The 24462-nt window shown below is 37.0% G+C and overlaps 1 protein-coding gene across 6 annotated transcripts in view; it reads left to right on the forward strand.

Annotated features, from left to right (window-relative positions):
• The first annotated feature begins 510 nt into the window (after positions 1–510).
• Positions 511–24462, forward strand: part of cacnb3a (calcium channel, voltage-dependent, beta 3a) — a 28957-nt gene continuing 5005 nt past the window's right edge. Inside the window, exons 1-14 of one of the 6 annotated variants that reach the window (XR_006158233.1) lie at positions 511–866; positions 2346–2438; positions 17402–17521; positions 17773–17895; positions 18035–18153; positions 18678–18757; positions 19049–19068; positions 19380–19460; positions 19524–19582; positions 19814–19914; positions 20443–20594; positions 20755–20850; positions 22506–22780; positions 23767–23813. Coding sequence is in view for 5 of the 6 variants with exons in the window: in XM_042750864.1 (XP_042606798.1) it covers positions 786–866; positions 2346–2438; positions 17402–17521; positions 17773–17895; positions 18035–18153; positions 18678–18757; positions 19049–19068; positions 19380–19460; positions 19524–19582; positions 19814–19914; positions 20443–20594; positions 20755–20850; positions 22506–22733 (1353 nt within the window). In the remaining variant the exon portion in view is untranslated. The remainder of the gene's footprint in view (positions 867–2345; positions 2439–17401; positions 17522–17772; positions 17896–18034; positions 18154–18677; positions 18758–19048; positions 19069–19379; positions 19461–19523; positions 19583–19813; positions 19915–20442; positions 20595–20754; positions 20851–22505; positions 22781–23766; positions 23814–24462) is intronic. The other 5 variants (XM_042750865.1, XM_042750866.1, XM_042750864.1 and 2 more) reach the window with 5 other exon arrangements.

Consider the following 24462-nt stretch of genomic DNA (forward strand, 5'->3'; position numbering starts at 1 on the left):
GTTATTAACAAATATTATGTCTAATGTGTATAAAAAAAAAAAATACAAAAAAAGCCAAACGTTTCTTGTTGCGTCACATTCTGTTAGGAATAACATTAGTCATGTAAATTATACAATATATTCAATCCAAAATGGTGACATTTTTACAGTGGAAAAAGCTGAAAATTTTGCATCACTGGATACATTTGTCCATTTATAATAACTGGTTTTTGCAAATTATGGTTGTTTTCAAACAGGTTTCCATCTGCCATTAGTCCATTCAAACTGAGACTTGCAGAGAGTCACACTAAAGTTATGTGAGCCTATAGGGCTGGGCTGTCAAAGAAACGAGTGAACACCTATGCACAAAGTCTAGAATATAGAAGTCAGCTGTATTCCAGTGTAGCGGTTAAGATCTTGCTATTCTTTGACTCGTTAATCTAACGAATTTTGGATAGAAAATTTGTATGTAGCCTACCGAGAGAGAGAGAGAGAGAGAGAGAGAGAGAGAGAGAGAGAGAGAGAGATAGATGGGGGGGGGGCACTGTAGCGCAAGACACATCATTACAAAAGGCGCTTGCACAAGAAACAGACCCGTTGCATTTGTACACCTGTATTACTGTCTCGATTTATAATAACCCGCGCGAGGGAAAATATCTTAGGATCTCCGTGCAGCTTAAACAGAAGCTTGACCGTTCAATCGTGATACCCTCTTCTTCCTCGGGAGGCATATGTATTTGGTATCGCCGTTTCTTCCAGTAAGCACCAATGCATGCATGCACCCGCCTCCCTGCGCTCTCAAATAGATGGTGCAAGTAAAGATGTCCAAATCTTCCGCAGACCCTCTGTCTGGTGTAGAAAGCGCTTCTCAGTCGCACTATTTTCAGGTAAGACTTTTGGGGGATTTGAATATGATCTCATAAATGGTTAATTTCTTGCTACTTGTTGTTGAGCAGTCGTGCATCGAAGCGCTTCATATATCCGCAGAGCGCTACAGCTACACAGTCTGCCCGTGTAAGATCGCCTCTGTCGCGCCTTTAATCAGTCACGCGCTGTTGTTTTTAATGAGCGGAGGCGAGATGTTGATAAGATGTTTTGATGCTCCTCCACCCATCCGCGAAACTCCCAGTTCCTGCATTTCCTCCGCCCTGAGATTTCCCACCGCAACCGAGGCCTCGTCCTTCAGGCCGGGCATCTGTAGACACAGTGTTCATTTATGAGTTCAAACACTTGCTTTCTGTCAGTTTCCACGGATTTTAAATCTCTCTTATGGTAAACCCTCACTAGTCATGTTTCTCACCTGTAGCCAACTTAAGTCCCATGGTCACCTGCCCTGCTTGAAAAACCATATTAAGCTGCAAGTTTTTTTTCTTTTTTTTTTTTTTGGAGATGGTAACTGGTTTCTAGCAGGTCTGTTAGTTAGTCCAAACTGGTCACTAGCTAAACCATCATGGATCAGCAACAAACCAGATATTAGCTGGTCATACCTGTTAAAATGGGTCAAATCTCATGGCAATTTGTATCCGTTTTACATTATTCTCATTCATATGTTTTTCTATGATACATGCTTCTTACACTCCAATGGCAGTTTTTTTTTTTTTTTTTTAAACCAACCAACTAGCAGTTCGTTGAGGGGTATCAGTATTACTTTTTATAGATTGAAAGATCTCAGATTCACCACTTGGACTGAGCAGTAGATGTGACCAACAATATTTTTAATACAAAAAAAATAAAAATAAATAAATCCAAGGTTCACTAGATACAAGGTATTTAAGCACTGCTGACTAGAACAGTTACAAACTTTATATATATGTCATATTTTAAGACTTTACTTTCAACTATTTAAAGAGCTTACAGTTCCTCCAGACCCATTTCCTATAATGTGAACATTAATCTACCTGCTGCTGGAGCTCCAGAGTCTCTTATATCTGGTGTCCTAGCCCAGTTTACCAGCTTACAGTTTTTTTAACTGCTTACACACAAAATCTTTACTTGTCACATAATTTCTGAAACCTGACACTCAAACACCAGAAGCAGAGACCAAATCTGCAAAACCCTATGTATAACACACAAAAATCAAACGGGAACTAATATTATGAGAAAGGTGTTTGCAAATGTTTGCTTTTGAGATGTGTTTGTGATATTTTGAATGCAGTGCTTCATTTTGCAAGAGATGCGAGGCATTTTGTATTTTGCGTGTGCAATTCTTTTTGGATGTGAATGTAAAGTTTTGAAAAAAGGAGGCAAAGTTTTGAAAATGTGTGCAAGCAATTAAAAAAAAAACTGTTTTTCAACAAAGTGCATCTTGTGTGTGATGTTACTGTAACCGGGTGACTGTTTGTTTTGATGTGGTTGTCTCCGTATAGCTACCACGAAAGTTGCCGAAGCGCAAGGGACGCTTTAAACGCTCAGATGGCAGCACCTCGTCTGACACCACCTCCAGCTTCATCAAGCGACAGGTAAGACTCCGCTTAACCAGTCAGCGCTTCCATGCAATATGTTGTTTCTGTCGTTATGTTTCCATGTGGGGTTGTTTGAGTGGTTACTCTGTGTTCATCACTTCTTTAGCAGTTACAGACGTTGTGTAGATTGACTAGAAGTGACTCTGGAGGCTGGAATCAGCAGGTGTCTTATGAACCCTTTTCATATATATATATATATATATATATATGCATTCTTATTTGTCCCAGTGTTCACAAAATGGAGATGGTTTTATTATGTTAGTCAGAGGACAGAAAGATGTCAAATATGCAGAACTGCCTCAGTCTTTGTTTTAGAAACACTGTATTTTTATGCAGTGGTAAGAAAACACAAAGTAAAGTGTTATAAATTTACATCCTTTTCGTCTGTGAAAAGGGTTCATCTTTTGTACATCAGTTTTTTTTTTAAATATTATAAACCATATCACATTTATATTGTATAATATATTACAGAATTTAAAATATTTCATAATAAATTATCATATTAAAATAAAAAGTGATGCTTATAATTAAAATAAATGACACATTTCATAGTACTTTTAATATACCTTTGAAAATATTCATATTTTAATATGCTATATACGCCCACATAATATATTATTCTTATGTAATGCTACATTATGTAATATGTAATGTATATGTGTGTAGGTGTTTATATGTGTGTGTGTGTGTATATATATATATATATATACACACACACACACACACACACACATATTAATCATATATTAATGAAATAAAGTTTGCAAGATTTTTGTCTTTTGCCCTAATAAATTAGCATTAATTAGGATAATAAAACCAGAGAAATGTTGATAGTAGTTGATACTTGTTAATTTATTTACATTCATGACCATGGAGTTGGACTTCTTAAGCATTTTCTGAAGCATTTGAGTATGGTGTATTTGTGGTGTATTTCACCAAAACCAAGATTCGTTGTTTGGATGTTATGAAAGGTTGTTTTCAGGTTGTTACAACATCTTCTCAACTTCTCAATTTCCCCACTCTTAAAAACTCGTACTAATTAACTGCTGGCTGCTGCAATTATTAGTTTCACTAGACATTTAGAAAAAGAGTGTTAGTAAATGTCTCTTGTATCTAGGTGACAATATGTCCATTTTTTTTTCTTTAGTTTTTAAGTTTCTCCAGCGTCTAAAAATCCTGTCTAATGTGTTTTGTGTAGTAGCTGATTACAATATCTATAAGGATACAGCCTGCCCTAGTATGTCACGTCTCACTCGTGCTGTAATTCAAGACGTGGCCGCTAGATGGAGGCAGCTCCATTACTCTTCTGCAGCATCTTCATGTGTTATTTAAGAGAATCTTTTGAAAACACCTAAAAGTAAAAATAGGTTATGACAAGCACACTGAATTTCTCCATGGCACACTTCAACATCTATGTCAGCCTCGTTACATCAATTAATTTCCTCTGTGATGAGTGACCCAAATTCTTTGGTTTGTTCTGCGCACACCATATAAGCTCATTCGACACCCTCAGATACCTACTCCAAATTCATCTGTGCGGAAGCAAAGGCAAGTTTACAGACAAGGGTATTAATTGACTATCTGGTCGTCAATCTGCCATGCAGTGTTTAATGTGTTAACATTGAGTTTGTATATATGTGTGTGTGTGTGTGTGTGTGTGGAAAGAAGAGATGGCATATTGAGCGGGTTGTTAATTTTCATGACCAGGAGGTAGTGGCAGTTTCAATTTTCTCCCAAAATACCACAGTTCCTAAAATATTAAAATAGTAAAATATTAATGGAGCTCATTTGGAGTGGAGCCTGCTGGTGAATGTTAAATCCTCACGCTGTCTCTGTGTTCAGAAAGTCTGTGCTGTGATGGTGTACCTGAAAATAAGCATCTGTGACGTACATCATGGATTCCTGACATGCATGAAGACAGCGCTGAATGTGCTGTATTTCATAAAGGGATGCTTTACAGGAGGCAGTGCATTACTGTGAATATTGGCATTGTTAAGTGTGAAAGAATGGATTATAGAAGTAAAATTGGGTTGCATTTGCTAGTTTACATTTACACTGCTGTTTGAGTTTGAGGTTGATTATAGATTATTTGATGTTTTTTAAAGAAGTCTCTATTGCTCACCAAAGTTGCATTTATTTGAATAAAAATCTAGGTAATATTATTACAATTTCAATATATTTATTATATATATATCAGTAATTTATTCCTGTGAAGCAAATCTGGATTTTCAATTTTCAGCATCATTCTTCAGCATCAACAGTCTTCAGTGTCACATGATCCTTCAGAGATCAGTCCAATATGCTGATTCGCTGCTCAAGAAACATTTATTATTTTCTTATTATCAATGATGGAAACATTTGTCCTGCTTAATATAATAAAAAAATGAAGAGTCTTTTATAAATATAAAGTAAAAAAAAAAAAAAAAAAAAAAAAATGGCATTAGAAATCTTTTGTATTTATTTTAGTGTATCTGTTCTGTCAATTACATTTGCCATTGCTGAATAAAAAAATATTAATTTAAAATAAAATCAGGTAAACAGACCTAACTTTTAAATTGTAAATTGTAGTGTAATTGAAATGTCTGGGTTATCAGACACTGGTAAAACTTCTAGCTACTATTATACAATGCAATATTTATTAACATTTTAATTATATCTATATTATATTGCTAATATAGAATTAAATATTTGTAAATTAAATCTTATTACTTTTTGTAATATACTTTTAGATATATTAGGGTGGTAAGAAAATATTATGTTTTTTTAAGAAGTCTCTTAGGCTGCATTTATTTAATAAAAATACAGTATATACTGTAATAAAAAATTATGTGAATTATTATTATTATGTTTTAATCATTTCTATTTTAAAATGTAATTTATTTCTGTGATCAAAGCTGAATTGTCAGCATCATTACTGCAGTCTTCAGTGTCACATGATCCTTCAGAAATCATTCTAATATGATGATTTGCTGTTAGAAATCTTTTGTATAGATTTGATTTTATATTTTCAATCAATTAAATTGCTGAATAAAAAAATATGAATTTCTTGAAAAAGAAAAACTCACTTAACTTTTGAATGGTAGTATACTTAAAATGTCTATATAATGTAATATTTAGTAACATTTTAACTATAATTTTATTGATATTATATTACTATTATAAAAAAAATTAAGTGAAATGTTAGTTTTTATTTTTGCAATTCTGTTGCAGAAATGGCACACTGCATTTTAATGATAAGCATAAAATATTTTAAGCATAATAAACATAATATTTTTCTAGATTGTTTGAGCAATCTCTGTTTTTAAGACCTTAAAATACAAAGGTTTGCTTCTCTCTTATATGTTTATTTCATTTTTACTGGAGCTGTTTGTGGAGCTGAAGCTGTGGCTTTGTTTTGGTTTCCTCGTGCTGCTGACTTACAGAAATCTTTGCTCTGACTCGGGTGGGGTTGTGTTGCTGGATTGTGACTCATCTCTGCAGGAGAAACAGTGGCATTTACCTGCTGCTGTTGAGTGGATCTATTTCAAGACTCTATCTGATCCCATCTGCTTTCTTATCACATGAAAACGCACCCCACGTGAACCCACTCTCATATGTGGACTCAGGGCAGCTTCTAGGGGCTTTCATTTTGGCATAGAAATTAATTTTGATTAAAAGCGTATACAGAACTGAGAGTATAAGCTTCTCTCTCTGGTTTCCTGATAGTTTATCATTTCTGTGCATCATATCATTCCTCCTCTGCTCTCTTCATCCACTCTAATATATATATATATATATATATATATATATATATATATATATATATATATATATATATATATATATATATATATATATATTTATATATATATGACTACGGGGGTCGTTGAATGCTTGAATCTGATTGGCTGAAGAATGTTCTGAGGTGTACAATTATTTTCAGGGAAACGCACGGCGAAAGTAGTTCCAGGCAGCTCTCTTGACCGCATTACAGTTCCATATCACTTCGCATAGTTAACTGTAATAACGGAAATTAGCATACAGTACCTTTACAGCACACAGGACTAACAAAAACAACAACATGAGAGACGAATACACATGACATTTCTCCCTAGCGAGGTAATAACAGCGCTGTTTAGAGACACTCCTCCAGAACACTGTTGAGGGATGCACAGAGGTAGCCAAATTTACAAAAGCTCTCTCTCTTTCTTTCTCTGTGTGTCTCTGTCGCTCTCTTTCTAATAACTTCATTAATAACTGCATTAGAATGCTATCAACGGCTCTTATGGAGCAAACAAAATATGAAGAATATTTGCATGTTCTACAGTAGCTGTATCTCACTTCTAGCATGAACAAAACCATTTTTTGGACATATACCATGACAGTAAAATCATATTTTTTGTAAATATGATGGTACATTAATCATTCGATGCACCATAGTGTTACAGGATTATTGTAGCATGGTAGCACCTAGCTGTTTTTGTGTGAAGTCTTATATAACATGCACGTCCATACGTCCTCCAGCCCCTCCCACTCCAGAGCACTTCAGGACACTCTGGGACGAGAAGGCATTGAGTGCGCTGCTGTGCTACTCATTATCTTTCTGACACCTTGCTAAACAGACATTGCATAACAAACTCTCTCAAGTACTCTCAGGTGTCCCAGTTTGAGCACACAGAGTGGAAATCAGTTTTTTGTGGAATGGTTAAATACAGATAATAGACACGTGCTGCTAGATTTCTGCTGTCCCACTTTAATAGGTGAATTCAAAATATTAAGTACAGTAGATGTAGATGATGATCCGGCATGGGAAAATAATGCAAGGTCTGATCACTTAAAATAGTATGAGCACACCTCTCCAAAACTACCTGCATGATTTGAGATTCTATTCATGTAGCACAATTGTGCTAATTATTAATGAATAATATAATGATGACCACACCTTGTGAGAATGAAGTGTAATTTAGCATACTTTTAAAAGAAGTAGTTATTACAGAAATGGTAACACTTTATTTTAAGTAGCAATTTTATTATTAGCATGCATGTTACTAGCATATTGGCTGTTTATTATTACTTATAAAGCATATATCAATACCTTATTCTGCATGACCATATTGTAGATCCCTTAATCTGACATAATATTTACCTTACTAACTATTAATAAGCAGCTAATTAGATTTGTTAAACTCTTAGTTTTTATTGAATATGTGTTACCGCATAAATACTATACTGTACTTTAAAAGAATATATTGAATGTATTGTTTTCAAATACTTAATTGCATGTTAATGTACTGACAAGAATTCATGGTAAACTAAAATACACTGTAATGTAATTTCTGTTTAAAATTGTATGTCATGTATTTCAATATACTGGTAATTGCTATGATGGATGAAGTTGTAATATAGTACAAACAACATATGATACAAATATATTATAATATATTAACTTTAAATATAATATGGAATAAGACTACAGTTCAAATTATAATCAAGTACATGTGCTTTAGTATGTTAGCCAACACATCAAATTAAAACAAAACAAAAGATAATTAAAACAAAGATTGTGTACTTTAAATTGAAACTTTTAATTTGACTGTTACAAAGCACACTTCTTAAATGTGTACTTGGAAACATAGTCATGAAAGTGAACTCTCAAGTACACTTAAGTGGCCATTTATTACATTAATATTAAGTACAGTTTTTAAAAATATACTTTATTTGAAGTACACTACAAGTACACATCCAGTACAATTAAGCTAAAAAAAAATTCACAAGAGGAACATGCAGGTTTACATTTTTTATACTATATTTTATTTCAGTTAACATTTAAGTATCAAAAATATTTTTAAGGTTTTTAGTTTAGGTAACTATAATAACCCTGATTTGACACTAAAACAATATCATTTGAATATCTTTGATTGTGTATAAATGTATTTAAAAATGAATCTGCCAACTAAGCCAGCTAGTTTTATTTCCTCTGGTTAGTGTGAAGTTTAGACTAAGCCTGTGTCTGTCCAGCTTTATCTGAGTTCTGCTGACTAATAATCAGACGGGAATAGGCTAAATTTAGGCTGAAGAACCATCTTTATATCTGACAGACCCAAAGACATACTGCCTCTCCTGAACACAAACTCCTCCTCCTGCTCACTGTTGTTTTTCAGTCTTTTCCACATGGAATCAGAGTGAAATGTGAAGGTATTAGTGCAGGGTGTGTGAAATCCATCACATTAATAATGGATGGGAAATGGCCGCTCTGACAGTTCACAAACGGCTGTAACATCATTAAGGATCACTTAGCAGGAGCACTTTTCCCGCTTGTGCCACGCACAGGCCATAAACACACAGAGGGGTAATGTGTCGATATATGAGTGCTTCATTCCTGTGTCTGCCTCTCTTTCTCCTCAGTAAACCAAGAGTTTGTCCCATGTATTTCTGTTTCTGTGTTCTGGCAGTGTATGTGCAGTCTTAAACTACTCAATATTCTTTTGGAACCTCATAGTTTTTTTTTTTCTTTTCTTTTTTTGGTGGCATATTCCACAAATACTGTATACTTTGGTGTGTTATTACTTTTTTTTAAAGCTTTAGAGGCATAAATTCCATGTTGTTTTGTAAAATATAATTTACTTATATATTTATTTATTTATGGTTATTTATACATTTAAACATTTAAATATATTACTCAAACAAATCAACAAACCATATGATTTGTTGTGTCATATCCGTAGTACTCCAATACTCCAGGTCAAATCTTATTACTATAACCAATGTATTATATGTAATATTAACAATAATGCAGCCACAGCAAAAAACTAAATCTGTGTGTGTGTGTGTGTGTGTGTGTGTGTGTGTATGTGTGTATGTGTGTATGTGTGTATGTGTGTATGTGTGTGAGTGATGGTTGCTGCTGTGAGCTGAGGTGATGTTACCAAGATAATTCGCTCTCACCTGGCCTGTTGTGTTACATCTCCACTGCAGAGCTGCTTACAGATGGTGTGTGTGTGTGTGTGTGTGTGTGTGTGTGTGTGTGTGTGTGTGTGTGTTTAGTCATAGTTTGGGGACAAATTTGTTCTCAGAAGCGAGCTAAATAAAATAAAACAACTCCTTAGGGACATCCAGGGATGTCCTCAATTGGAAAATGTATTTTTGTGTTTTGTATTGTGTTTTGTAATTGGATGTAAAAGTGAACATAAGCAGGCCTGCAGTCTATGAGGTCACCGAGGTCGGGTCCTCCGTAAAGTTTTCATGTTCAAAAATAAAATGTATCCTCAGTGGATTAGTTTAGATTTTGATGTTAATGTGCCACCAAATACACAAAAACAAACAAACAAAAAAAAAATTACAAATAAAACCCAGAGAGGGGTGGGGTGAGCAGTAGCTTATTATCATTTAAAGAGACATGCACAGAAGCGGGTTACTGTGAACAGAGACGAGGTAAAAGGGTGTTGTTTTACATGACCATTGAGGAATTTTAGTGAAATTATATTGGGCATCTGATGTCCCCTTTAAAGAGATCATGCATTTAAAGCGAGAGACAACAAAACTGCAGAGTGTGCTAATATTGGGGTGGGACGGTTCGCACAAAAAATTGAAGCGTTCGGTTCTCCACACACGGCTAGGACCGCGGTTTAACTTAAATCTGACAACGCATCTGTAATATGGTTTCTTATAAATAACACGTGAAAAAACAGGGTTTGGCTAATGTATGTTTCTGTTGATGGATGCGCATTCTGGCTTCCCAGTACATTACAATAACAGCGATTAGAAAGAAAGAAAAGAAAAAACAAACAAACAAAAAAAAACCTGGACAAATCAATCACTCTTGTTCAATGCGAATGCTGTATGCTGGAATATGAGCAGTCATTTATTTTCTTTGTCACCCGGGCGCACAGGAGAGACTTGAACAGCACACGTTGATTTCTGTGTTGAAACTAAACTCATTTAAGTTTTGCCAGTTTAAACATTTAAGAGCCAGAGGACGCGAGCTCGTGCGAGCAGTGAGAAGATTTGTGCATGCGCTCATCTGAAGTGCGCAAACCCGCGTCCCGGTACACACACAGATATTAAGCTCTCTCTAAAGTATTGTGTTTGAATAGACAAATTCACACAAAAATTATGTCAAAATGACCATCTTTGTAATTATCCTATAGCAGACATAGCCAGATGAACGTACTGTATCAGTGCACTGGATCAGTGCATTCTCTTAAAGTGACAGTCTTAATATTAATCGAACAGCAACAACAAATAAATCACTCAATGCTTTTGATTGGATAGCTTTTGTGACTTGGATGAAGATTAATCTTTAATTTATACAGTCAAATATGCAATGCTGTATTACATTTGATTACTTCATTCAATTTCTGTACCTAAAAACTAATGCTACCTACCTAAAAAAAAAAAAAAAAAAAAAAATCACTGTTTATTTTATTTGTATCTTTACTCTTTTGTATTTATTTGTGCTGTTGCTTGTAGTTACATAGAATATTCTTATTTTCTTTATTTTTATTTGAAAGTATAGTTTTCTATAAACAAAGCACATACCGAACCATACCGAAACCGTGACTCTAAAACTGCGATACAAACCGAACCGTGAAAAAGTTGAACTGTTCCACCCCTAGCTAATATTGTCCATTAGTGTGGACAATAATATAGTTATCTTTATAGTTAATGCTCTTGGTATGAATCTTGAACATATCTTGAATTTTTTTTTGTTTTGGTTTAAGCATAAATCTTACAACATCCAGTGAAGTGTGTTGTTCAAATCCATTTTAACATATGAACCAAGTGAGACATTTAGATGGAAAATATTACTCAAGCTTAATTTGTATTTAAGATACAGTTGTTGTTTGGGTTGCATGTGAGCGTCTCAAGAGTCTCGTCCTTTTTTCATGGGACTTTTGTTCACGTTGGTCTGTCTCTCTTTCCATACCTCTCTCTCTCTCTCTCTCTCTTTTTCCCTGTGTCTTCCTCTCCTCCCTCCCATGTGTACCACTCGCTTTGTTGAGGCTGTTATTTGGAGCTGACAGAATCAGGGCTGAGTTTCAAATATAGGAGGAAGCATCACCAACCAGAAGATCGTCTCTCACCAGCACAGAACTTCCATTCATTCTCTCCTCTATTTCTTTTACAGCTACATCGGTTTCAGCGACCACCTTCATCATTCCACCCACGGCAATGTGGTTTTACACACTGAGACATTTGCTTATCTTTACACTATTATGCCTTGTCTATGTCTTATTATTTCCGCCTGCTTCACAACGAGGTGGTGTTGTTTGATAACCTTGGGCGTATCTGGATGTTAAAATATGAAGGTGTCTGATGGATAAATGATATCCATGGTGCAGTGAATCTATGAAGATTACGCACGGAGAGGGAGATGATCTATGTGCTGTAAGGGGAAAGGAGAAGCCGCGGGGTGGGGGTGGGGGGGTCGTGTGCTATATTTGGTGTTGCAGTGAAAGCGGGAGTGGGTGTGAACCAACTTCATCTGCCATCAGAGACTCGCTAAGAAAGGGGTGAGGGGTAAACATCTGCACACAGCTGTTGGGCTTTGAACATGGGAAGTAATGTGGGCTTTTGTAAGGAAGCAAATCAAGTTCTGTTCTTTTCCAAAACAATGGTGATGTCATAATGGCAGCAGACGAGTATGACGATGATTCAGTAATAAGAAGTTACAGACCTATGCTCCAGAGAAACAAACGCGCAGCCATCTTTAGGATTTTGGGTTTGAACTTCTGTTTTTGCAGTAGCTCTGTATATTTCTATGGCATCGCTGCTGAAGAGTAATTAGCCGGTGAAGCGGATTTACTTATTGTTAGGTATGTAACGATTCACTCAACTCGCTCTGCGATATGATTTGCGGTTGCGATTCAAGATTTTGATTTTCTTTTAATTTTTTTTTTTTTTCACAAGCCATCAAGCCATCCTAGGTGTATATGTATTTCTTCTTTCAGATGAATACAATCAGAGTTATATAAAAAATGTTGTGGCTCTTCCAAGCTTTATAATGGCAGTGAATGGTGGTCGTACATAAGCACTATATAGCAAAGAATTATTGCTCCTTATTATTTAAACAAACCCCTAACACTAATAATATACACTTAGCATATAAGTCATTCTTTATTTGCATGGGCCAAACAAATAGAGGTAAACTTAAATAGTCCTACACTATAAGGCTTCATCTATTTAGGTCCAACATTAAGTCATATCAAGAGAGTTGGCCCAGTAATCAACCACCTAGCAACAACCTAAAACACCCTAGCAACCACATAAATCACTCTTAACATTCTGGAAACACTTAGCAATGACACTTAGCAAAAGTATGCTAAAAACATGCATCCTAAATAGTATTCAGAAATTAGAATTAGCATGTCCCAATCATAGTGGTGAAATAAATAGCACAAAGGTACCCAGAACACTGTAACAAACACATAGCAATTCACTAAAATAATCACCCTAGCAACCACAGTGTGCTAAAAATGGATTGAAATGTGCAAACACGACATATTTTCTTTGTGTTGTTTTTCTGTGAGCAAGCCAATATATCTCAATAAGATCAATATCCTTCACTAAAAAGAGAACATTATATTGAATTATGTTTTTGTTATGAGGAAGATTAATTGCTAATGTTGGATGAATGCTACACAGAGACAGTGGCGATGACACGCCGCTCACAATGAAAGAGCTGAATCTGCAAAAACAAGCCTTCTGTTCAGAGCTGGAGAGAGTTAAATATGCTAATGTCTGCACTTTCTCGCCTTTTTTCTTCTTCCGTTGGCTGACATGAATACAGTCGATAAGGGTGTGAGTGTGTGTGCGCTTTACCTCATACCTCGTCAATATGGTATTGTTCAAACAAATGTTTGAATATTGTGTAGATGGCACTGAATTTCACTGGCATGCTTTACGGTGCAGTACATTTTTTGGAGATTTCCACTCATAGTGAAATATTACTAATTAGTAATAGATACATAAATAAGTATGTGTGTGTGTGTGTGTGTGTGTGTGTGTGTGTGTGTGTGTGTATTATCAGCATTAACTAAGAACTCTATTAGACTGGCTGATTTAACAAACTGACCAACGAGGTAGTGCACATTTTATTTTTAAATTTTAATAGTTATGCATATATTAATTTCAGAAATTGCATATACTTTTGCATATATCTTTTTTCTATTATTCATTTTGACAACTGTGTAACATCAAAGATGATTGTTTCAAATGTTGATGGAATCATGGTGGAGTATAGTTTTGAACACTGAAAAAGTTGTTGTTGGTGGTGATGATGCTAGTACAATGTTTTCTTGAGCGTCCTTATTTCCGTCCACAGTGAGATTCAGTTATTTTTTTCTCCAAAGCATTCTGCTCGCTGCAGCTTGGCTAGTCCTGAGGTGCTCATTCTCATCCCTCCCTCCATTTTTCCTTCTTCTAACACCTTGTACCGGCCGCTTATTTTCATTTGTCTCCTGAGTTCCACTCTCTCTCTCTCTCTCTCTCTGTTTCTTGTCTTCTCCCTCCCTGCTGAGAGGTTCTCAGAGCAGTCATGACTGCTCTGTTTTGGGTGCTGGATCTCGGTGTTGTTTTTGACTTGCATTGAGCGCCAGTTAATCATTCTTGGACCAAGAACAGTCTTCAGAGTGGACCAGGAAAGGGTCACTAACCAAACGACTGTGCTGCGGTCTCTCTTGAGCACAGAGAGAATGAGATAGCGTTACAAACAAACCACTAACCATTCTCCTGAAGAAGGTAGGTGGAATTTAACTGGTTATGAATATGTGGACAGTGAATTAGAATTTTTCAGAGAGAGGTTGTTTTTATTGTTTTGTATGAGTTTTATAAGGTTTGTGAGGGTGTTGGTCTGGATGCCCAAATTTTAGAACCAGATTTCACTTCATTATCATCATGGTTATAGAAGATGTTGGCATCGCTTTGAAATGCAAATGATGCTGTTGCTATATTTTGGGTGGGTTTTGTTTCATTATTATTGGTCGAATCATTGTTTCTGAGCGTTACATGACTGCCTCGGGCTCACCGCTGTAGTGCTGTAGTAATCTGTCACCTTAAGAGGCCATACAGATGAAATCTGAGTGTTACGATCACTATGCCACAGATCACAGTTGTATTTAATGACTTACCAACATTTGTAGTGTACAGGCTCTGTTTTTAGCCCTGTGGAATCTGTTAGTTAAATGTTTCTTGGTTTGTTTTAAGCTGGCTGTGCCTATTAGGACTGTACAGACCATTGGAAAAGCATTTGATGACTCACTGACCATAAGCATTTCAGCTCTAGTGTTGCTTCAGTGGTTGTACAGGAAAAACAACAGTTTCACACTTTTAACGCATCTCTAAATAAAGAGCATACTGCAACAAGCGTTTTATTAAAGGGGTCATATGATGCGATTTCAAATGTTCCTTTCTCTTTGGAGTGTTACAAGCTCTTGGTGAATAAAGAAGATCTGTGAAGTTGCAAAGACTGAAGTCTCAAATCCAAAGAGATATTCTTTATAAAAGTTAACACTCGTCCACGCCTTCCTGAAACGGCTCGTTCTAACACGCCCCCACATCTCTACGTCACTATGTGGGAAGATTAGCATAACACCACCCAAATGTTCATGTAAAGAAAGAAGGCATGCCTTTTATTCTCGTTGTAGTGTTGTTGTTGCCGCCGCCATGTCGTATAGACCCTGTGTGTTTCACTGTGAAAGAGGAACTACTTTGTTTTTGCCTTCCAAAAGAGAACACGACTATGGATTTTATGTTTTTGTCTCGTCGCTCCGGCCGGACAAGGCATCACAATATGTTAAGAGGCGTAACATTTCCTTCACAAGCTTGAAGCATTCGGCCAATCACAACCCGCTGGATAGCTGGCCAATCACAGCACACCTCGCTTTTCAGAGCTATGAGCCTTGTGAAAATCAAAGCGTTTCAAAAGGCGGGGCATAGAGGAGAAACAATAATGTATATTATGTGGAAAATAATGTGTTTTTTTAACCTTAAACAGCATAAACATTTCATTACACCAAATACACAAAATAATGTTCTTTTTAGCATCATATGACCCCTTTAACATTTTTTTCACATTGTGCACTAAAATACACAAAGTCATGCCTTTTGACTATATAATGCTGTAAATCACACAGTGTTTAAATATAGTAAATATACACTTACTAGCCACTTAATTAGGTATACCTTGCTAGTACCGGGTTAGAACTTCTTTTGCCGTTAGAACTGCCTCAATTCTTCGTGGCATAGATTCAGCAAGGTGTTAGAAACATTCCTCACAGATACTGGTCCATATTGACATGATAGCATTACAACGCAAATCTCCCATTCCACCACATCCCAAAGGTGCTCTATTGGAGTGAGATCTACTGACTGTGGAGCTTTGTTATTTGGCACATTATCCTGCTGGAAGTAGCCATCACGAGATGGGAACACTGTGTTCATAAAGGGATGGACATGGTCAGTAACAGTACTCGGGTAGTGGCATATAAATGATGCTCAGTTGGTACTAAGAAGCCCAAAGTGTGTCAAGGAAATATCCCCAACACAGTTACCTGAGCTGCTGATCTAAGGCAGGATGGATCCATGCTTTCATGTTTGCATCAAATTCTGACCCAGACGGCCAACCTTTTTCCAGTCTTCTATTGTCCAATTTTGGTGAGCTTATGTGAACTGTAGCTTTAATTTCCTGTTGTTAGCTGACAGGAGTGGCACCCATTGTTTTCTGCTGCTGTAGCCCATCTGCTTCAGGGTTTGAAGTGCTGTACATTCAGAGATGCTCAGCTCTTCTGCATACCTCAGTTATGAGTTACTGTTGCCTTTCTATCAACTCAAACCAGTCTGGCCATTCACCTCTGACCTCTGGCATCAGCAAAGCATTTTCACACACAGAACTGCTGCTCACTTTATATTTTTTGGACCATCCTCTGTAAACCCTAGAGACGGTTGTGTGCGCAGTTTCTGAAATACTTAGACCAGCCTGTCTACTTTGAACCTTTGAACTTCAGCTGATTGTCTGGTACAAATCTACATGCCTAAAGGCTAAAGTATACAGTTTTTAAAGTATACAAGTGACGCAAATTGCATCACCAGAATAGTACTCGCATAGTTGGACCAATACGAAAGCCGATAGCTACAGCTACAGCTTCTTAGCCAGTATGATTATTCATAATAATGCCGATACCGATACTGATACCGGTAGTTGGTTTTCTTAAGGAAAAAAATCTCTCCCAACTAATTCTGTAAAAATCAACAACTTAGTTTAAAAGAGTACAAAGACTACAAAAAATAGAGCAGATGCTGGACAAAGAAGAAGCTTTCTAGAGCACATTTGTTGACCGCCTGTGTTAACGTACACCTCAAACGTACTGTACTTTGAAAGGCTATGCATACGATTGTGCACTTGCACTATAGCATACACTGAAGTAAACATGGTCCTCGAGTGCACTGAGTTGCTGCCATCAGTTTGGCTGATTAGATATTTAACAAGCAGTTGAACATGTATACCTAATAAAGTGGCAGGTGAGTGAACATTTCAATATAACATCTACTGTACATTCATTCATTTAGTAGTATGTAGTATAAATCTACAATATAGTATCTGCTTTATAAAACTACAATATAGTATCTGCTTTATAAAATGTAGTATAAATCTACAATATAGTATCTGCTTTATAAAATTTATAAAGGTTTATTTTAAAGGATTAATTTGTATGCTGCTGTGCACATAGATGGTTTTATTATGTGTGGACTGAGCTCTTAGGTTCTCATTAATTTACAAGAATCTAATTTTCTAGAATCTAAGAGTTTTAAATGGGTCATTATTTTATTTTTCATGTATTCTGTCTTCCTGTAGCTATGTTTTGCGGTGATTGATGAGTGTTATGACTAGCTAAGCTATGTTTACACTGCAAGTCATGGGCTATTTCCTGTGGTTTCCACTTCTCCGTTATGACAAATGTTCTTGGCTTCTCTTGTTCCTGCAGGGTTCAGCCGATTCGTACACGAGCAGACCTTCGGATTCCGACCTGTCAGCGGAGGAGGACCGCGAGGCGTATCGGCGTGAAGCCGAACGCCAGGCCCAGCTGCAGCTCGAGAGAGCCAAGGTTCCTCAAGCTCTTCTTTAATGGACTTTTTTCAATATTTTTTTTTTTTGCACAGTGGGCAGCAACAAAGTACCATTCTGCATGTAGCTTTAGAAATATGTCGGGACAAGGGATCATGCATACAAATAAGTTCAAGCAACAACATTTTTCTAGCATTTAGTTGTAAACCATAAGAGGATTATTTCATTGGTTCTTGATGGTTGCTTTTGTTGAAAAAAAAATTGCATTATTAACATTGGTTTCCCTGGCAGTCCAAACCTGTAGCATTCGCAGTGAAGACGAATGTGAATTATTGTGGGGCTCTAGATGAGGACTGTCCTGTTCAGGGTGCTGCCATAAACTTTGAAGCCAAAGACTTTCTGCACATTAAAGAGGTGAGTTGCATGCGTAATACATGGAGACAGATGTATGAAAGGTTTTGCTGGTCAGTCCTCTTTGCTAACAGTGCCCATAATACCATAATAGCTCATCATAATAGCGTTGAGCATGTTTTCCTTCATGTTTGTGTTGCAGAAGTACAATAATGACTGGTGGATTGGAAGGCTGGTGAAAGAGGGGGCAGACATCAGCTTCATTCCCAGCCCCCTCCGACTGGAGGCCATGAGACTCAAACAGGAGCAGAAACAACAGAGGTCTCTCTTTTCCTCTCTGTCAAGACTGTGCACAACTGAATCTATTTCAGACACACTTGCAACTGTTCATTGTTAGCTCACGTCTATTAAATAATATTAAAATACTTTCTGCACATTAAAGAGGTGAGTTGCATGTGGAATACATGCAGACAGATGTGTGATGTTTTTATCAGCTGTTTAGACTCTCATTCTGACGGCACCCATTCACTGCAGAGGATCCATTGGTGAGCAAGAGCAATCTGATGACTGAGTCCCCGTATTGTTATGAGAAAACAAAGTGTTCAGTATTTACACATGTCAGAATTATACACATGCAGTGGGTCATGTATTGTGCCAATACTGCTTGCATACTATAAAACTGGGAATGCAAATTGAGATTGTCCAAATACAGATGCCAAAATATGTCTAAATGATTATATTTAAATGAAGCTGACAGTTCTGGTAATGTCCAGATAGCTTACCAGCTCTGTGAAGGAATTTGCTGTTGCTCTGTGATGGTGATAACATTTTTTCTTTCTCCACAGGAAAAGTGGCAACTCCTCCTCAAGCCTGGGTGACATGGTCTCAGGAGGTTGGAGATCCACGCCGCCATCTGCAGGTGAGAGTGAGTATGACAGGGCCTGTGGTGCAGGGGATGTGTGTGGCTGCGAATGCTGCCCCAAATGAGCAAAATATCAGTAGGGCTGAAGATCAGTGAGGTTTACTTCCCTTGCTTTTCTTCTTATTCTTTGCTCCTCTTCTTAACGTAATGCATGTACTGTCACAGGTTAAGCTTCCACAGTCAAATAGAGTAGGATAAAACCAGTAAAAGTTCAGAACAGAGTAAAAATATAAGCCGTTTTGCTTCTAAAATCTTCTGAATGCTGATTCTGATCTGTTCTCTTATTTTCAAAAGCCAAACAGAAGCTAAAGCAGGTAGGTGTTGATATGGATTTGTGGGTTATTTTACGATAATCTGTCTTTAGTTGGTCAGATTGATGCATACAATTCTGATATCAGTAGAATATGTGTCTTTATAAATTGCACTTGTCTTGGTGACAAGTCTAGATGCTTTAAATAGTAAGACAATATCTGATTTCTCATGCGTATCAGGAAGTATAGCAGTTTGTACCATGATTGTTGCCAGTCTGTGCTGATACATTACAGAAACTGTTTCTAATCTAGTATTTTGTGGTTGTAGTTGATGCTGTAGTTCTGTGTGACAGTGCTACTCTTGTCTTTTTTAGACTGAACACATTCCTCCATATGATGTGGTGCCGTCCATGAGGCCTGTGGTTCTGGTTGGACCTTCACTGAAGGGCTATGAGGTGAGCACTTAACATTATACAGCCTTTCAAATTTGTTGTCTAATGTGTCGTGTCTGTCAACAGGTGACAGATATGATGCAGAAAGCCCTGTTTGACTTTCTCAAACATCGCTTTGATGGACGGTGAGTTTTAAAAAACATTTCTTGTCTGTAAACATAGAAGAATATTCTGTCAACATTTACCCATTTCTATGTCTTTACAATGAAATGTTATGGTGACAGGGTCTGCCAAGCTCCAGGAAGCTCATAAAAATAGTCTGTACAACTCGTGTGATTATGCTCCATGTTTTTGAAAGCATACGATAGCTTTGGCCGAGGAATCTTTCATCACATCATGTATTGTTATGCTGACAGGATTTCTATAACCCGGGTGACCGCTGACCTTTCTTTGGCCAAGAGATCGGTTCTCAACAAGAGACCCATCATGGAGAGGTCTAACACACGAACCAGTTTGGGTGAGAGCATCACACACACCTATCAGAGCTCAACAATAATGATGGCCCAAGGCCGTAACATCACCTGGAACATTAATTGCCAGGTTGTTGATCTTGCATACTTAAAGGGTTACTCCACCCCAAAAGAAAATGTTGTCAGTAATCACTTACCCCCAAGTCGTTCCAAACCCGAAAAAGCTTCGTTCATCTTCGGAACACAATTGAAGATATTTTGGATGAAAACAGGGAGGCTTGAGACTGTCCCATAGACTAAGTGATTAATGACAAAATTTTCATTTGGGGATGGAGTATCCCTTTAAACAATTGCTTTTATGTGATGTACTGAAATCTCTTGTTGCAAATTCTGCTGATTTAAATATGTTAGGTTGTGTTAAAACTTTGAGAATGAGAATAGGTAAAAAAAAAAAAAAAAAAAAAAAAAAAAAACTTGTATTGTTGAGCTTTGTCAATACATTTGAGCTTTTGAACATTTTCTCCCTACTTGGGATTCGTGTTTTGTGGATGCTATTTGTCTGTTTGCCTACTCAGCGGAAGTACAAAGTGAGATCGAGAGAATATTTGAGCTGGCCAAAACTCTTCAGTTGGTGGTTCTAGATGCAGACACCATTAACCATCCAGCGCAGCTAGCTAAAACCTCGTTAGCTCCTATTATTGTGTACGTCAAGGTCACCTCTCCAAAGGTGAGTCTGATGAGCTTGTGTGCACTATTTTAAGGAATATGCTGGAAATATTAAATATATATATATATATATCTTCAGTTCTGTCAGCAGCAAAATAAATCCTTCATTGTCAAAACTAACCCAGTTTCTTTGATGCTCATTCGTCTTCTTTTTTTGGCAGGTCCTACAGCGATTGATAAAGTCGAGGGGTAAATCACAGAGCAAACACCTCAATGTTCAGATGATGGCAGCAGATAAACTGACTCAATGTCCTCCTGTAAGTTATTTAAGTTTAAACACACACACAAACACACTTCCCTTAGGGGGGTGTTCAGAACACTGTAGATTCAACATTAGTGTTAGTATGGTAATGTTGTCAGGATCCATTTCTTATATTAAATTGAATAGTTTTGGCATTTTACAATATTTCCTCCCCTTACAAAAGAAGTAGATAGGCTGAAGTTTTTAGGGCTGCCAAGGTATTACATAAGGGCCTTTTGCACTGCAGGAACCTTTTCATAGTACCAGAAATTATTGTGAAACTACCCACTTTTGGGTGTTTTCGCACCACCGGAACAGGGTACTATTTAGTACCGGACTGGCTTTTTTGAGAACCAAATAAGCTCCTACTCCGGAGCAGGGTCTAAGCAGCACAACTGGTACTACCCAGGACGTAAGAATTAAGTAAGTGCAGGCACTTGTAGTAAATGTAGCACTGCCAGTTGTCGTTGGAGATTCTTAGTCCTCCTTTCCGTTCTTTCAATCGCTTTACGTATACGTCGACATTCCATGTCCATTATTGTGAAACCCACGAGACACAACAAAAACACAGCTCCGATCACAGCATCCTGCATCCTTCTGTTGTTAACATTGTTCTTCCGTTTTCATTGTTGAATGCCGTGCACATATGACGTCACTGTCGACCGGCTTACGTCATGTCCTAGTACACACTTTCTGTGCGAATGCAACCCTTTAAATGGTACTGGGAAATAGTTCGCGCAAAATTGTTCCAGTACTTTAGTACTGTACATTTAGTTCTGGAACTAAAGCAGTTCGAAAGGCCCTATTATATTCCAAAAAAGGTACTTTTCCAAAAAAAATAAAAAATTTACTCCCCCTCATTTTGTGCTCTGGAACAAAGAAGATATTTTGAGAAACTGTAATGATTGTTCTTTTTCATGCACTTACAAAGAATAGGGAGTGGAGCTTTCAGATTTTAAGGACACAAAAGCACCATAAAAGTATAATGTTTTTCAGGGATGTTTGTAAAGAATTGGTTAAGTTGGTTTACAAAACCAGTTCTTTATATTCTTTCATGTAGCCTCACCAATAAGAGCCAGGGTGGATGTCACTATTTTCATAAAAACCTTTGTCTGTTTCTCGTGTGAAGCTACTGGATTAGAAAACTTAAAAAAAAAAAAAATACATAAAAAAAAAAAAAAACGCAGGAAGACTTTTATGGTGCTTTTGCTTACTTTTTGAAGCCTGAAAGTACACATTCATTGCAATCTTATGGAAAAGAGTAATTAGTACTTATTCTTTTAAATTTCTCCCATTTTGGTACTACTCAAGGGTTCGTAAATGACAACAGAATGTAAAAAATTTTTGATGAGCTATTCAAAATAACATAACTTTAACATAATTTAGCTATTTGTCCTCTTTATAAATAGACCTGATTAGTTGAGGATTGGCAGTATGAGAACTAAAGGGCATTCAATTTAGGGCACATCTGTTTGACTACATTGTCTTTTTTATTGTGTGTTATTTGGAAATGAAGGTAAATTTGAGTTTCACATCGTTAGCGAACTGGTGTAATTTTAAATGTTCTTCATTCTCACTTGATTGACTGGCCTTGCTACAGTTCTAGTGATGTAGACGCTTGCTTTTCCAAACCACATTCTGACAAAAGTCATGTTGCATGTTGTTCCATAGAGCCATCTCCCATCACCTGACCACCATCACAAGATATTTTATATAATATCTTCTAATTCCATCCCCCACATGTCATCTTCTCCTCCACCCTGTCTCCCCATCAGGAGATGTTTGATGTCATTTTGGATGAGAACCAGTTGGAGGACGCCTGTGAGCACCTCTCTGAATATCTGGAGGTCTACTGGCGTGCCACTCATCTGCCCGGCACCACCCCTCTCAACCCTCTAATGGAGCAAAATCTGATGACCCCACCCTCAGTAATCTCCAGTCTACAGGTAAGGTGGCTTTGTGTGGATGGGCGGAAACATTTAAAGAGTTTTAATATAAAGATATGAGAGAGAGCAATATGTTAGTTTGCATGCGCCTTTGGCTCTCAGGATAATCAAAGTAAGTTTACACGAAGGGATTGTGAAACTTGTGTAATAGCATGTGTTTAAGGAAGCTTAATAGCTTATTAAATCGCGATATTCACAATAGCCAGCAAAATCGTCATGAATATATCATAAATATTCAATATATTGTCCTTTTTATTTAAAAATGCAGACAACTACATTATTAAAAAAGAAACAAGTTTGAGGTTTGCAGTCACATTTGCACTGACCTAGTTAGACCTGAGGCCACCAGACTTAGTATGTGTCCTCATCAATCAGCCAGGAAAGTAGTCCAGAGACTGTGCTAAACATAATCATCCAGAATATAGATGGTATTTGTATCAGCTTTGGGAAATATATCTTATATTTGTGATGTGTAGATCCATATCTGCATCTGCCTTATCTAAGGTCCAATCAAATTCGTTCAAATTATACAGCTGACCTCAAAAGTCAGAAAGTTGCAGTTTCACAGAAAATGGTTTCAGGTCATAACTGATTTTCACTTGAATATGGGACACAGTTTGTAAGGTAGACAGGCACTGTGGAACTAAAAAATGCTAAATAAAGTTATTGGCACTACAGTTCTCAGAGTTTTGGAGCCCCCTGTATATTCAGAACGTCTCACTCCTTTATACTGTTCTGCTTTAAGCAATAATTGGTCAATTCTATGTTGTGTTTAACAAAACAGATTAATTTTAAAACTGATAATTTTTCTTTTTGACAACAGGAAAGTGGCCATTAAACATTTGTCTGTTCTGTCCTTTCCTCTACTCCATATTTTCACTCTCTGTCTTTAAGTTGTCTTGGGTCCAGAGAAGCTTGTAATACTGATATGTTGTAAGTCTCAATCTGTCTGTTCTGTGTCTCATTCATGCCTGACATCTTTGCAGTTCTCTGAAACACAGGAATTAATTGAATGAACGCTTACAAACCTGCGGTGAGTAGGTGGGATGGTCAGTCTGCCTTTCCCACTCAGACTGTTAAACAAAACCCCACCCTGATACTTCTTTACATCCTCCGATTCCTTCAATCCCTCCAAATGGAAATGGCCATCTGGTATCCCCATTGGAAAAGCACTTAAAAAAAAAATCATATATGCAAATATATGATTTTGTTATGCTGTTGTTGGTGAAACATGTAGCCCATTCATAGTTTTTATGTGGCAATGCCATTTGCCCAGTGGGGAAAAGGGAGTAATACAAAAACTTTATGTTTAAAATTATGCAGGCCTTAAAATGACTTTTAATGTTCCAAAAGTACATTCAGATGTTCTCAATATGTAGTCAGTGTGTCTTAAGGTGTAGGCAATGTTTCTCGTTTCCACCAAGCAGTATGGTACAGAGCAGTACAGTATGATTCAAGACGGTACACCCTGATCTGGCTTTCGTTTGCACCGCCAACAGTACCCTTACGTGATAGGCATTGTGTATGCCAGAAAGTAGTCATCATTGTCATTCTTGTATGAAGAAGAAAGCACGACAATGTATGTGTGTAAAAATATAAAATTCTAAAATACACTATTATATTTCTGTGCTTGCGCACTCTGATGTAAACAAGCCCAACACACATGAGCAGCATGGCAGAGT

Source organism: Cyprinus carpio, chromosome B23 (assembly GCF_018340385.1).
Source record: "Cyprinus carpio isolate SPL01 chromosome B23, ASM1834038v1, whole genome shotgun sequence".
Lineage (NCBI taxonomy): Eukaryota > Metazoa > Chordata > Actinopteri > Cypriniformes > Cyprinidae > Cyprinus > Cyprinus carpio.